This window comes from Myotis nattereri (assembly GCF_964212035.1).
Source record: "Myotis nattereri genome assembly, chromosome: 3".
NCBI lineage: Eukaryota > Metazoa > Chordata > Mammalia > Chiroptera > Vespertilionidae > Myotis > Myotis nattereri.
In genome coordinates this window covers 179181166-179196777 of record NC_138077.1, presented here as the reverse complement: position 1 = coordinate 179196777, position 15612 = coordinate 179181166, and the positions used below count along the sequence as shown (strand labels likewise).

Below are 15612 nucleotides of genomic sequence, written 5' to 3'. Positions count from 1 at the left end.
CAGCCAGGGTAAAGTTTTTTGTTGTTTTTTTTAAATCAGTATTTGCTTGATGAAAATCTGAATGAATCCACAATTGCAATAACTTACTCAGGGTTATCCAGATACTGACATCAGTGGTAGAAAGTTGATAGGGATCATTTACAATTTAACTGAGTATCCTTTGAATGTATGGCAGGATAGTATGGTGTCAGAAAAATAGAAGGAGCAGGGTTTGAGGTCAGAGGACACTCCTTGCTCTGCTACTCTTATTAGCGGCTGTGTGCCCTTGGACAAGTTATTTAACCTCTCTGAGCCTTGGTTTTGACTTCTGTAACATGAAGATAATAATGAATGTTCTGCCTTCCTCCCACGAAAGTGTATTCATTCAACAAATATTTTTTGAGCATCTACAATGTGCCAGGAATTGTGCTTATGGCCTTAAGGGCTCAGTGCTAAATATAGGACTCTGATGTGAGAAAGTAATATGTAAGAAAGGCTTTGGGAAAAAAAGCAAATTAGTAAGAGTAATAATAATCTCTGTGTCAAAGTGCCTTTGAAAGTCTTCTTAAAACAAATCTTTTTACTTTGGAAGTGAAACAGCCATGAACAAAGTCTGACGAACTATTTTAATACATGTTTATGTATGTTGTTTCCATATGGTTGTAAATTAAACCCTTTGGGATAATTACCTGGTTCATTTTTTTTTTCTGCTAAACCCCCATCTCCTAAAAAGTTAGAGCTATAAAGGATCTTAAGGATCATCTGGTGTGTGACTCCTTCATATTACAGATAGAATAAAGATAAGATTCCTATATTTTATTTATTCTGAAAAGTTTGTTCAATCAATATTTTATCATTGTGTGGCCTTTTTTCTGACTTTTTGTTGGCATTTTGGCAGTAAACTGTAACTGAATACTACCTGTTTTTGACATCTAGGTAACCCTGAGATCACAGATGCAGGAATTGGATACCTCTTTTCTTTTAGAAAACTAAACTGCTTAGATATCTCTGGGACAGGGCTCAAGGTAGGACTTTTACTCCCTTCTCTTATTTTTTCACACTCACAATTTGATATTTTGCTTCTGTTAATTGGAGTTTAGAAAAGGCTGGTATTTATGATGGTGCTTCTTTCCTACTGAAAACTAGTACTAATTGACCAGATGTGTGGGCTTCCTGTTCTGTCTTTCCCTACTAGGACATCAAAGCTGTCAAACACAAGCTCCAGACCCACATAGGCCTTGTCCACTCTAAAGTGCCTCTGAAGGAATTTGATCACAGTAACTGCAAGACCGAGGGCTGGGCCGACCAGGTACTGTATATCCCCCCCTGCCCCCCGCCTTCCCCGCACACACCATTAATATGGCTTTTTATTTTAATTCTAAGTGTCTTATTCAACACTTTGAACAAACATTAATCCTTTGGTACTTCTTGGCTGAATTGTCATCTTTATGTCAAATCAGAGATACTGATGGCCTGTAACTGACCCAGCTACTTAAGGAAAGGTATTAGATGCTAGTCCTTAAATCTCATGCTCTAGTCACTAGATTGTGCCTTATCCTTATTGGACCTAGGAGAAAATGTCATCTTACAAACATTCCGAAAATAAGTGAATTCTGCCCTGCTAATGAAAAAAGCAGTATGACCCAGCTTCAGAAGGACAGATTCTCTTAGCAGTCTAGAAAGAGAGTAAGTCACACTAAGAACGATTCAAACCTGACTCCTCATCTTCGGGGACCTTTCTTACATCTCAGAGCCTTAGTGAGGAACGGTCCTTTTTGTCCTCCTCTCACTGACCGTTCCCGTTTTTATCTTCTTGGTTGAACTTTACTTTGACTCAGTCTTGTCTTCTTGATGGTCTCCCCCAACTTGGTCAAGTACAGGCTTAAGTAGGAAGTCAGAGGTAACCAAGTATACAGCACCAGTAGATGCCTGCCTGCCTGTGGTTGGTGCCCTTCTCCTTCAAACACTTTAAGCCAATGTTACTTGGTGTGGAGGCCTAGGGGGCTCCCCAAACTGTTTTGTTCTAGATTCCTCCTTGGCTCAAACTATAACACATGATGGTGGACCTATCCCAACTGTCTGATTGTAGTATCACCTCCCTATAGGTCAGTGGTTCTCAACCTTCTGGCCCTTTAAATACAGTTCCTCATGTTGTGACTCAACCATAAAATTATTTCATTGCTACTTCATAACTGTAATGTTGCTACTGTTATGAATCGTAATGTAAATGAATCTGATATGCAGGATGGTCTTAGGCGACCCCTGTGAAAGGGTCGTTTGACCGCCAAAGGGGTCGCGACCCACAGGTTGAGAATCGCTGCTATAGGTCAACAGGGAAGGGGATGCTGGTGAGTCTGTATTTCAGAAGCACTTTGAAGTTGGTCTAGAAAATGCATGCTGAAATAATTATCATAGTGCATTGCCAAACACAATTGTAGCACTGGATTAATCCTAGACTTGGCCAGTAGTGGACTTGGGGCAGGTAGGTGTGGGATGGTCATGTAAAGGCTTGAGATAGTTTGGTAGCAGGTTGTCATGGTGGAAAGAGCATAGGCTATGGAGTCAAAGATACCTGGATTTAGGGTCCTGGCTTGACAAGCCAGTAGCGATATGACAAGGCAACTTTGAGTCTCTGTTTCTTCATCTGTAAAATGCAGAAACCAGGACCTCTCTTGCAGAGCTTGGTAAGGGTGAAGTAAAATAAAGTAAAATACCTAGCAGCCTGGCCTGGAAGTAAGCAAATTGGACTCTGCGGCTTCATGCCATGCAACCTCAGCCTGGCCCCTGCAGCTTGGCTGCAGAGCTTTGTCTGTCTCTTGTTGATCCCTTATTAAAACTGTTTCAGGCTGACTCTGGGCTGCTCCTGCTTCATTCTCAGCAGGTGACACGGAAAAAATGAGGCTATCTGACAGGAGTCCCCTTCCTTCCCTATCTCTGTCTTAAATTTTCTCCATTTCTTCAACCATATTCTACTTTCCTCCTATCTAAGGGGAATAAGGATGCCACTTTTATTCCACTGATAAGCCTTTAGTTTTTCCTTTTTATCTTTCAGTTCCGTTCCTTACAATCACCAGCTTCCTCTGTGATATTTTACTAATAATTATTTCCCTCTACTGCCCCACCACTGCATCTTCAGTCTCAACCTGTGTTGGCTGTTTTCTTTCTGTGTATAAGCATACTTGAGCTACTCTTACTCTAATATGTTCCTCATTCCCCAGCAGAACTGTGGATTGTTTTCTGTTATCTCTCCCACCTCCTTTCTGTCTCCTCAGTTCTTAATCCTTTGTGATCTAGGTCTGGCCTCCATCCTCTACTGTTCTCTTAAAGGTAGCATGTGAGCTCATTTCACCTGCCTTAGCTTTTCTGCTTAGCTTTTTCTCTCATGACCTTTCTCCTAGCTCTCCCCTAACTTTTTCATTTCTGCCTCTAGCTCTTGCTGTTACCTCTTCTCTTCTCGGATACCTCCACTCACTCTCCTGGTGATCATAGCTGTCCCGTGGGGATGATTCCACCTTCTCTCACACACTTGACCCATTCCTACATTTCATCCATAAATCCCTACCTGGCACCTCAAATCCAGCTTGTCCAGAACCTGACTCATTTTCTTCTTCCCTGTCCCCAAACTCTTCTTATTGACATGCTTATTTCTTAGTGAAAGTGCTGTTTTCCCAGTTGCCCACTGAGTCACCAGATTCAGCCCATCCATCTTGGCATTCTCTTAGATCTGTCCACATTTCCCATAATCGGGAAAATATCATAGAAGGGTTGACAACTGATATTTATTGAGTGCTTTTTGTGCGCCAGACCCTTCATGTACGTTATCTCATTTAACAGATGAAGAAATTGAGATCAGAAATTAAATCACTTGCCAAGGGCCCCCTGGCTAGTAAGTAGTAGTGCTAACTCTGGAATTGTATTCTTAAACTGTGTCATACTGCCTCTGTGTCCTGAAAATGTTTTTCTTTATGATCATTTCATTGCATACCAAGAAAAGTATTAAGTTTATTTAGTTCTTGTTATTCATGGTATAGGTGAAATAATCATTTATTTATATAAAGTTTATACCTGGCCAGATTTCCAAAAGAATTTGTAGTAGCTTATAATAAAAATACATTTGTAATGGTTTTAAAAATGGCAGCTGATCATGAAGTGTCTTGAGAATATGGAAATGTGGGCATTTTACACACAAGAGTTTTGAGTTATACTGATGTATTTTAAGGCATGAGGGTGAGACTAGAAATGTGTGAATAGTAATGACTAAGGTTTCAAATTTTAGTATTTAGTTTAAGGATATGCAATTTATTTCTAGCTTGGAATAGAGATGAAAAGAGGGAGTGAGCATTGTGGATTTTTCCTGAGTCATGCAAATACACATATCTAACAGGTTTGTATTCTGACTGGCTCTTGCATTAAAACAGAAAATCCAGGCTTGACTTGATTCTTATTCTTATCACCAATCATCTGAAGTAAGATTACCGCAGGAGTTTGTGTTTATGGAAAGGGAACAAAGGGAAACAAGGAAGGTTTGAGATTAAAAGCTTGAGATTTTGTTCAGATTCAAATCTTTCCAAATGCATTTTAGATTGTTCTGCAGTGGGAGCGTGTGACTTCGGAAGCCGTGAAGCCACGAGATGCCTTGGAACCTCGAAAGGCAGCTCAGCACTTCTGTGAGAGATTCCCTTTTCTTTGGAATTCCCTTTTCGCCCTTAGGTTTTTTGCACCCTTAAAGCAGTTAACTTGTTTTCACACAATGGGAAAATTAATTGTGATAGTGCCAACTTAATTAGATCACCAAGACTTGTGTTCTCAAATAGTTTAGAGCAGCAGTCGCCAACGGTGGTCCGCGGACCACTGGTGGTCTGTGAGGTCCAAAAGGTTGGCAACCGCTGGTTTAGAGTACACTTTGAACACCAGTACAAGGAAAATAGCTTATTAAATGTATGTATTTATATTCCATCTTGTTCCAAAAATGATTTGCATAGAGAGATTACAGAGATTCAAAAGGAATTAAATGTAGCCAAAAGGTAGAAGCAACTCAAGTGTTCATCAATAGATTAATGGATAAACAAAATGTATTATTTACGTACAGTGGAATATTATAATAAGCCTTAAAAGAGAAGGAAATTTTAACACATGTTATAACATGAAGACATTATGGTAAGTGAAATAAGCCAATCAGAAAAAGACAAATACTGTGTGATTCTTTCTATATGAGGCTTTTAAAATAGTCCAGTTCATAGAGACAGTGGAAGAGTGGTTGTCAGGGACTGGAGATGGGTATTAGGGAGTTACTGTTTAAATAGGTATGGAGTTTCAGTTTTGCAAAATGAAACAGTTTAGTGTTAGATGGTGGTCGTGGTAGCACAGCAATGTGAATGCACTTAATGCCACACACTGTAAACCTAAAAATGGTTAAAATGGTGAATTTATTTATGTATATTGCAACATAACTTTTAAAAATGAGGCTAAGTGATAATATCGAAGTGAAGGGAAAATAAAGGTAACAAAACAAGAAGCTAGGATATGCCAAAAAGAAATACATAATGTCATATCGTTTGCTAGAGTTGTGCCATAAATTTGGCTCTTGGAAGACAGTCAAGTCCTGATTTTTAATAATAATAGCTAATATTTTTTAGCTTTTACTCTGTGCCAAGCCTTGTGCTGAGCACTCTATGTACATTACTTCATTTATCTTTATATCACCCTTATGAAATAGGTTTTATATCCCTACAAAGATGAGAAAACTGATCCTCAAGTCACTTGCCCAAGGTCTCTTATCCAGGAAGTGGCAGTGTGCACGCCTTCAACCTGTGCTAGTGCCTATACCACTGTTACTTTACAGGGCACTCAAAGGGAATAAAAGTAATGCAAACATCTCCTTGTTTGGACCTATGTTGTTTTCTTTGGATGATCTTTCTAGACCTAGGCAGGCATTAGCATGCCAGCGTAGTAAACTCATCACCCTTCCTTTTGTCACTCTTACAGATGGGAAGCGGGCTCAAACAGAAACCCCAGGGAAGTGTCCCCTAGCAGACACGCACATGAACTCTTCTGAGAAACTCCAGTTCTATAGAGAGAAAGCCCCAGACTGCCATGGGCCATTATTGAAACTCGAAGCTGTCTCAAGCCAGGAGTCAAAGAAGAGCAAGAAGAGAGGTTTTGAGGAGCCAGAAAAGGAACAGAGTAACTCTTCACAGTCTTCAAAGCAGAAATATGTGTGTCTTGCTGTGGAAGACTGGGACTTGTTAAACTCCTATTGATTGGCAGATAAAAGTTGACCTCCCCACCCGCCCCATCTCTAATGTATGAGGAAAGGGGCTGATGTTTTCCTCTTTGTTTGAATTTACCTATGACATTAGCATAGCAAGCAGATATTTCTACTTTTGTGGTGGGGGAGGGGAATGCTATGGAAGTATGTAATAATTTCTAATGTATATTTTCAATACATAGTAATTTTTTCAAATAAACGTTTTTGCTCTCCTTAAGTTCTGCTTATGAAATATGGACTGGAGCCACAGGAAATAATACTGGTTTGGGATGAAAAGCCATCTAAAATAACAAGGCAGCTTAGCTTGATTTGTTGCCACCCCAATGTGGCCCAGCCAATAATATATATATATAGCCACCAAATTGAATGCCCCATGGAAGAAAGGTATTAGCTCCAATTCAGAGTTAAGAAAACTCATCCTCAAGTTAAGCTAGTTGTTCAAGGTTACAGAGCTTATAAGAGACAGAACCAGAATCTATACTCCTTTCTGTCCAACTCTAAAGCCCACTCTGTGGCAGTGCCTCTTAAATAATAGTTACCATTTATTAAAATCCCAGCCATTATGTCTGTGAAGTAAAGCACCAGAAATCTTCACAGCAGTTCTCCAAAGTATTATCACCTCTGTGTGACAGATGAGGGACCCGAGACCAATGACCTGCCTTGGACCAGTGCTTCTCAAGCTTTATTGCGCATGCAGTCACCTAGGGGTCTTGTTAGAATGCAAATTCTGATTCAGTAGGTCCAGAGTGGGACGTGAGGTTTGGCATTTGGAAAAAGTTTCCGGATGATGCCACTGCTTCTAATTTGTGGACTGCACTTTGAGTAGCAAGTCTCTAGACCTTCTCTGTCTATACGGTAGCCCCTAGTCACATGGCCATTGAACACTTGAAATGTGGCTAGACCAAATTGAGATGTGCAGTAAAATACACACCGGATATCAGGCATTGAAGTACAAAAGAATGAATGAAAGATATCTGCATGTTTAAGTATTGATTCCATGTTAAAATGGTAATTTGGGGATTAAAAATGTTCACCTGGTTTTCTAATGTGGCTACTACAAAACGTAACATGGCTTGCATTCGTGATTTGCATTATATTTCCACTGGACAGTGCTGCTGTAGATCGTATTCCATTCCTAAAAGCGAGCTTAGAGTAAGGCCTGGCAAGTAAAAGGAAGGGAATGAGAATACCTTAAAGGAATTAAGAAAATTGGCCCAGCCAATTTTGTGACAGGTTTGACATTTGGAAATGCTCTAGAGTTTAACAGGGATTTTAATAAAGGTAGATCTTGGACCTGGTATGTATTTTCTATTCAGAGTTAGGCAGGGTGCTAGCCTGTTGCCCAGGATCATATCAAAAACTCTGATTTGTGAAAGTTATAAAATGAAAAGCAGTGTAGATTGTTTTCTTTATAGAGGTAAAGTTGGGTTTACAGTGTCATTTGGTGGACAGCAGCATACCTTGCCAACTTCCTAGTGCAAATAAACAGCCTTGCCAAACTTAGCATAAGTTGTTATGCAAACTTGAGTCTAATTTGACCACGTCCCACTCCCACCACCCACACTGTGGTGTTGCAGTGCTATACCAGCAAGTGGCATCTGGAATTACTTCTCAAACATTCCACCTGTTCAGATCATTTTGGAAGGCAAATCTTCCTTCAAAGCAATTTCTGATTACTTCTTTTATAAACACAGATTACTTTTAGAGCTAAGGTTTCATTTTCTTTAATCCTTCTTTTCTTTCAAGGATCTAATTTTTTCTGCTGGTGATTCCTTGAAATATTTCTTGTTTGATCTGAACAATTTATTGTAGTCATTCAGATGGAGTTATAAAAGTCTAGGCTTTGTTTTAATGAATGAGATGAAGGTCAAGAATTTATGACTGGCATAAAATAGATGGAAAATGTGTGTGTGTGTGTGTGTGTGTGTGTGTAACTTACATGTGAGGATTAAGCTATTTCTAAATTATAATTTCTTATTAGAATTCACTTGCTGATTTATGGACTTTGGGCAAGTGACTCAATTCTCTTAATCCTCAATTTACCTCTTTGAAACTCTGCCACCTACCTGCATAATGCTTGTAAGAATGAATAAATCAGTGTTTCTCAGAAGTGTGGCCTATGGACCTCTGCCCAGGCTCCTGGGTCTTTGTTAAAATGAAAATTCCTGGACCCCCACCTATATTCAGAATCTTTTAGTTTGTTAGAATTACAGAAGATTCTGACACTGGGCCAAGTTTTCTCATACATTTATTAAAAAAAATACTGAGCTATTAATTTGAGAAAGCGTCCATTGAAAAAGTATTGAACATTTAACATATGCCAGGTGCTAGGGATTCAGCAGTGAAAAGATGGTCTTTGCCTTCAAAGAGCTTATATTGGGAGGTGGGGGATGAGTTAGACAAGAAGTAAATAGGGCAGTAAATCAACAAGCTAAGTTCACATAGTGAGAAGTACTTTAAAAAAGGTAGAATGGGATATTGGTGGATGGGATAATTACTTTAGATTTTTAAATTAGAGGGTTACAGAAGGCATCTCTGAGGAAATGATGTTTGAGTTGAGAGGTATGGTAATAAGGAGCTGATCATACGAACATTGGGGTGAAGAGTGTCTTGGGGAAGGAAAACAACCGGAGATGGCAAACGGGGGCACATTCTAGGGACAGAAAAAAAAAAAAAAAAAAGGACTGAAGGTCAGGTGGCTGGTTCAGACTGAATAAGTGGCAAAAGATGTGTTTAGGAGACAAGTGGCAGATCCAGACCTTCTGAGTCATGGAATTTGCATTTTACTTCGATGGATTGGAAGGCCACTGATTATGCATAAATCACATGTGATCTGATTTATACTTTGAAGAGCGAACTCTTGCTGCTTTGCCGGGCCCAATGGATGGAACATGGATCATAGTGGGGGCCAGAGGGGGGCAGGGAGACCAATCAGGACCGCTGAAGTGCAGGTGAGAGATGATGGCAGTAGGACTGAAGTGATGGTAGTGACAATGAGAAGAGGTTGGATTAGGGACTGTTTTGGAGGTTGAACTGAAAGGTCATGTTGATACATTTGGTGCCAGGGTGTTAAGGACCAGAAGGAGTCAAATCAAAGACAACTGCTTCCTAGGGTTTTGCCTGAGCAACTGGGTGGATAATGATGTCATTTACTAAGGTGGGAAAATACAGGTAAAGAACAGAGGTGTGTGGGGAAATCAAAGGTTCTGTTTTAGACAAGTTTGAGATGCTGATAGGCAATTGGTATATGAGTCTGGACCTCAGGAGAGTGGTCAGGAGTGAAGATATAAATGAAGTTGGGATTCAAGATATTTTGTGCCCATGACTGCATGAAATCACCTAGGGAGAGTGTAGATAGACAAGAGAAGAAGGCCTGAGACTGGGCTTGGAGCCTTCCCACAGTTAAGATAAAACAAAAGAGGAGTGGATGTTGAAGTCGAAGATAAAACCCGGAGAGTGTATAATATAACCTAGAAGTGAAAATGTTTTGACAGGAAGGGAGCAGTGTTAATGTTTCTGAGAGGTTCAAGTTCTTTATAGAATCCTAGGACGTTATCACAGCTCTTTGTTTTACAGATGAGGAAGCTGAAGCTCACAGGGAGGAGTTATTCATTGTGATGGTTAATTTTATGTGTCCAGTTGGCTAGGTCATGGTGCCCAGTTATTTGTTCTAACACCAGCCTAGGTGTTGCTGTGAAAGTATTTTATAGATGTGATTAACATTTAAACCAGTAGGTTTTGAGTAAAACAGGTTGCTCTCCATTATGTGGATGAGCCTCATCCAATCAGTTGGACAAAGGCGGAAGAGAAAAGACTGAGTTAAAAAAAAATTTTTTTGAGTTGAAAAGATAGCCAGAGGAGAATCTGATATAGAAGAAGTCTGTTTTAACATCAGAAAGTTGGTGACGTGACACATGTTTATATGCTGCAAGGAACAAACGTGTAGAGAAGGGAGTAGTTTGGCCACCAGGTCTCCAGGCTGCATCAGTCCTTACCCTTCAGGAAAGCAGTGGCTGTGCCAGGCAACAGTGGCTCACAAGGAGCAAGAGGAAGCCTAGGTACAGGGGAGCAAAGGCAGCTCTGGGCAGCTCTGCAGGTGCGCTGGTTCAGGAGGCTGAACAACTTGATCCCAGGAGGAACAGTCAGTGACCTGGGGTTTGTGCAGCTTGAGAGGCCTCAGGGGGAGAGAGTTAACTGTTTTCAGAGGAAGGGCTTTCCTGGGGAGAGGGAACAGATGTGTTTTTCTGGATTCAGAACTAATTAAAGACAGTTTTGGTTCAGGAGCAGAAGGAAATTTCTAAACTCACAGCTGCTAGGAGAGGTAGTAAGTTCCTGTTCTTCAGAAGTGTGCATACAAAAGCTGGGTGATTGATGAGGTTGCTATATAGGCAATCCAAACATCAGGTGGGGGATTAGATGTCCTTTATAAATCCTTTCAGACTTGGGAATCTCTAACATATCAGGCTTCCCTGGTAATCTCAAAGTGTTTTGTGAAATGGCCAAAAAGACTGTTTTAATGCATTTTATTAAAAACTACAGGCCCGGTGCACAAAAATTTGTGCACTGGGGTGGGGGGTGTCTCTCAGCCCGGCCTGCACCTTCTTGCAGTCTGGGACCCCTCAGGGGATATTCACCTGCCGCTTAGAGACAGGTGGCCAAACTTTTGGCCACCAAGGGATCAGGCCTAAGCTGGCAGTTAGACATCCCAATGGCAGCCCAGGAGCCCTCAGGGGATGTCCAACTAATGGCTTAGGCCCATTAGTCAGACATCCTTAGCGCTGCCGTGGAGGCGGGAGAGGCTCCTGCCACTGCCACTGCGCTGGCCAGCCATGAGCTGGCTTCTGCTCCAGTGGCACTCCCCCTGTGGAAGTGCACTGACCACCAGGGGGCAGCTCCTGCGTTGAGCGTCTGCCCCCTAGTGGTCAGTGCATATCACAGTTCTCAGTCATTCTGCTGTTAGGGTCAATTTGCATATTGCCCTTTCATTATCTACACTAATAAAAAAGAAACATGCAAATTGACCGTCCCTCCTCTATGACCACCAGCCAATCAGAGCGATATGCAAATTAACCCAACAAAGATGGCGGTTAATTTGCATACACAGGCGCAGAGCGAAGACTGAAGACTGCATAGAAGGAAGCCAAGCGCTGCAGAAGGGAGCGAAGCAGCGGAGAAGGGAAAGGAGCTGAGGCAGTGGACACAGGAGGGAGCGAGGCAGCAGAGATGGGAGGGAGCGAAGTGGAGGAGAAGGGAGGGAGCGAGGCAGCAGAGATGGGAGGGAGCGAAGTTGCGGAGAAGGGAGGGAGCGAGGCAGCAGAGAAGGGAACGAAGCTCGCGTCGGAGGGCTTTGCTCCGGTCTCAGGAAGCCCTATTCTTGCAGGAATCTTCCTGCAGCGGGCCTCTAGTATAGGATAATTATGCCAGCCCAGCCACAGTGGCTCAGTGGTTGAGTGTTGACCTATGAACCAGAAGTTCACGGTTTGATTCCTGGTCAGGGCACATGCCCAGGTTGTGGGCTTGATCCCCAGTGGGGGCATGCAGGAAGCAGCCAGTTGATTATTCTCTCTCATCATTGATGTTTCTATCTCTCTCTCCCTCCCTCTCCCTTCCTCTTTGAAATCAATAAAGATATATTTTAAAAATAAATAAATAAAATAATTATGCCACATGCCTGGCTGCAGTGGCTCAGTGGGTGAGTGTTGACCTATGAACCAAGAGTCACGCTGGGATTCCCGGTCAGGGCACATGCCTGGGTTGCCTGGAGCTCGATCCCCATTGTGAGGTGTGCAGGAGGCAGTGATCTGTCATTATTAATGTTTCTATCTCTCTCTCCCTTTTCCTTCTCTGAAATCAATAAAAATATTTAAAAAATAATAATTATGCCACATAATGGTCATGAGGTTTGGAAAGAAAATGATAGTATAGCTTGACAAGATAGCACATCTAGCAAGTGTTATAGCTCTTGGAGGGAAATCACCAGCTTAGGATTTGGATCAACGATTCCCAGATGTTCCCAAGGGCCTCTTGAGGAGCCTGTAATAAAGTGCAGATAACCCTCATCCCTCCATTCTGATTCTGGAGAGTTGGTTGGCCCCAGGAACCTGCATTTTCATCAAGCAACACCCCTGCATGACATCCCAACCCCACCCCCAGGAATCTGATGTGGCAGATCCTAGGACTCCTCTTTGGGAAACTGGATGAAGATGATGGAGTGAGGATGACAAGGATTTTCCAAGGGAAGTACTCTGGAAACCCTGTGCTTTGCAGAGGAGAAACCATGCGTGGCTGTATGGGGGACTTGCTGGGAAAGTCAGGGTGTAAATTTCAGATTCACTTTCAGGTCCAATATTTCCCCGTGGCATTGAGCAGGCTAAATGGGGAATTTTACAGGCCTTAACCTCATTTACTTCCACCACTCCCATCGGGGGAACATAGGAGACTCAAGTCACTGCTTCAGACTCCCAGCCTTTAAAATGAAATAATGACGGTTGGGCCCTGCTTTCTCAATGAATGAGGTAGAACAAATCTCCAAATATAAACACTCCCCCACCCCAGGAAGACTTCTGGGAAAGCATCTCCCTCTGCCTTGCTCAAAGATCCAGCAAGCAGCCAAGAAGGAATAATGGGATCAGCTTTACCTTCCTGCCTGAAACAACCAAAACGTATACAAAGATTATTGGGAGCAACAGTTTTAAAACACTGGACGCCAGGCAATGAAGGACAGTGAACCTTGAGAGGCAGGAAACAAGGTGAGCCCCTCCATTGCTCCGCTTACTGCCTGCAGAGAGTTTCCAGGCTGCAGCACAGAGAGGGGAATCCAGGCAGATAAAGCCTAACAATCCATGAACTAACGAGATGGAGTGAAGAAGTCAGGGAAAGCAAGGCAGCGAGTTGTCATAGGAAAGAGTGGTGGAGAGGAGAAAGCTGCAGACACACAGAGCTCCAGAGATATGCAGAGAATGCCCCTTGAGTATTCAACACCCAGTGAGGAAACTGAGTCCAGGGAAAGACCACCCACCAGGCTTAGAGGAAGCAGTACTTGATGGCCACATAAGACTGGGAAAACTGGTGTGGCTAAATTTATATCAGACAAATAGATTTCAGAGCAAAGACTATTACGAGATAAAGAACATTAATTACTAATGATAAATGGGTCAGTTCATCAAGAAGATGTAACAATGCTAAACACGTGTGCACCTAATAACAGAGCTTCAAAATGTATGAGTTGAAAACTGATAAACCTGCAAGGAAAAATAGACAAATAGACAATTCTAGCTGGAGATTTTAATACTCTCTTCTTGACAATTAATAGAACAAGTAAACAGAAAATGGACAGGATATAATAAACTATCAACCACCTAGGCCTGATATATAGAATCCACAGCAGCAAAATACACATTATTCTCAAGTGCACACAGAATGGTATATTTCTAGCAAGACCAAAAAAAAAAAAAAAAAAGAGAGAGAGAGAGAGAGAGAGAGAGAGAAGGCATCAGTGAAGATGATAAACTTCTAGCTAAACTGATCAGGAAAAAAAGAGTGGAGATGCAAATTACAAATATCAGGAATAAGAGATGTGGCATTACTACAGACTCTACAGATATTAAAAGGACAATAGGGGAATATTACAAATAATTTTATGTCAGTAAATTCAACAACTTTGAAGAAATGGATAAATTCCTGAAAAGATACTGCCAAAGTTCACTCAAAAAGAAATAGATAATTTAAAACTTCTATATTTATTATAGAAGTTGAATTTTTAGTTTGAAACTTATGCAAAGAAAATTCCATGAACACGTGGCTCCATTAATGAATGCTATCAAACATTTAAAGAATAAATAATACTAGTTCTATACAAACTATTACAGAAAACTGAAGCGGAGGAAACACTTCCCAACCCATCTTTGAAACCCATGTTACTCTGATACCAAAACTTGACAAAGACATAACTTTGTCAAGAAAAGAACACAGCCATAACCGGTTTGGCTCAGTGGATAGAGCGTCAGCCTGCGGACTCAAGGGTCCCAGGTTCGATTCCAGTCAAGGCATGTATCTTGGTTGTGGGCACATACCCAGTGGGGGGTGTGCAGGAGGCAGCTGACCAATGTTTCTCTCTCATTGATGTTTCTAACTCTCTGTCCCTCTTCCTTCCTCTCTGTAAAAAATCAATAAAATATATTAAAAAAAAAAAACACAGATGGAAAAATTCTCAGCAAAATTTTAGCAAATCAAATCCAACTATATATACAAAGGATAATACATTATGACCAAGTGGGATTTATCTCAGGAAAGCAGGATTTAGTTTAACATTTGAAAGCAATTCATGTAATTCAGCACATTTAAAAACAACAAAAAAGATCATCTTAATACATGCAGAAGAAACATTTGACAAAATTCACATCCATTTTCAATATAAACTTTTAGCAAACTAGGAATAGAAGAAAATTTCCTCGACCTGATACAGTTCATCTGTCAAAACCTACAGCTAATATACTCAGTGGTGAAAGACTGAATGTTTCCTCCTCCTGATCAAGAATATCTGAGAGCAGACATAATAAGGCCCATGTCTGCTCTCACCACTTCTATTCAACATTGTAAATAGCTGCTGATAAGACAAGATACCCAGATTGGAAACAAAGAAATAAAACTGTTTTTATTCATAGGCTTTATGATTAGCTATATAGAAAAATCTGATGGGATCTACCCAAAAAAATCTGCTAGAATTAATATGTGAGTTTAGCAAGTTTGTATGATAAGGATCAATCTACAAAAATTAACTCAAAATGAATCATAGACTTAATTATAAAACCTAAAACTACAAGTTTCATAGGATAAAATCTTTGTGAACTTGGATTAGGCAATGAATTTTTAAATGCAAAAAATACAAAAGAATGATACATAAAAGAAAATATTTCATAAATTAGACTTTATCAAAATAAAAAGTTTCTGAAAGACATTTTTTTTTTTTTAAATATATTTTATTGATTTTTTACAGAGAGGAAGGGAGAGAGATAGAGAGTCAGAAACATCGATGAGAGAGAAACATCGATCAGCTGCCTCCTGCACATCTCCTACTGGGGATGTGCCCGCAACCCAGGTACATGCCCTTGACCGGAATCGAACCTGGGACCTTTCAGCCCGCAGGCCGACGCTCTATCCACTGAGCCAAACCGGTTTCGGCCTGAAAGACATTTAAAAGAATGAAAAGACAAGCCACAGACTGGGAGAAATATTTGCTAATCAGGTATCTGATAAAGGATGTGCATTTATAATATATAAAGAACTCTCAAAACCCAGTAGTAAAAAACAATCTATTAAACGGGTAAAATATCTGAACAAACCTTTTACCAAGAAAATATAAATGG

At 40.9% G+C, this 15612-nt stretch overlaps 1 protein-coding gene across 1 annotated transcript in view; it reads left to right on the top strand.

Annotated features, from left to right (window-relative positions):
- Positions 1–8902, top strand: part of LRRC42 (leucine rich repeat containing 42) — a 29178-nt gene extending 20276 nt beyond the window's left edge. Inside the window, exons 5-8 of the mRNA XM_081087365.1 lie at positions 916–1004; positions 1175–1288; positions 4562–4646; positions 5965–8902. Of these exons, the coding sequence (XP_080943491.1) occupies positions 916–1004; positions 1175–1288; positions 4562–4646; positions 5965–6239 (563 nt within the window). The 3' untranslated portion in view covers positions 6240–8902. The remainder of the gene's footprint in view (positions 1–915; positions 1005–1174; positions 1289–4561; positions 4647–5964) is intronic.
- The last annotated feature ends 6710 nt before the right edge of the window (positions 8903–15612 follow it).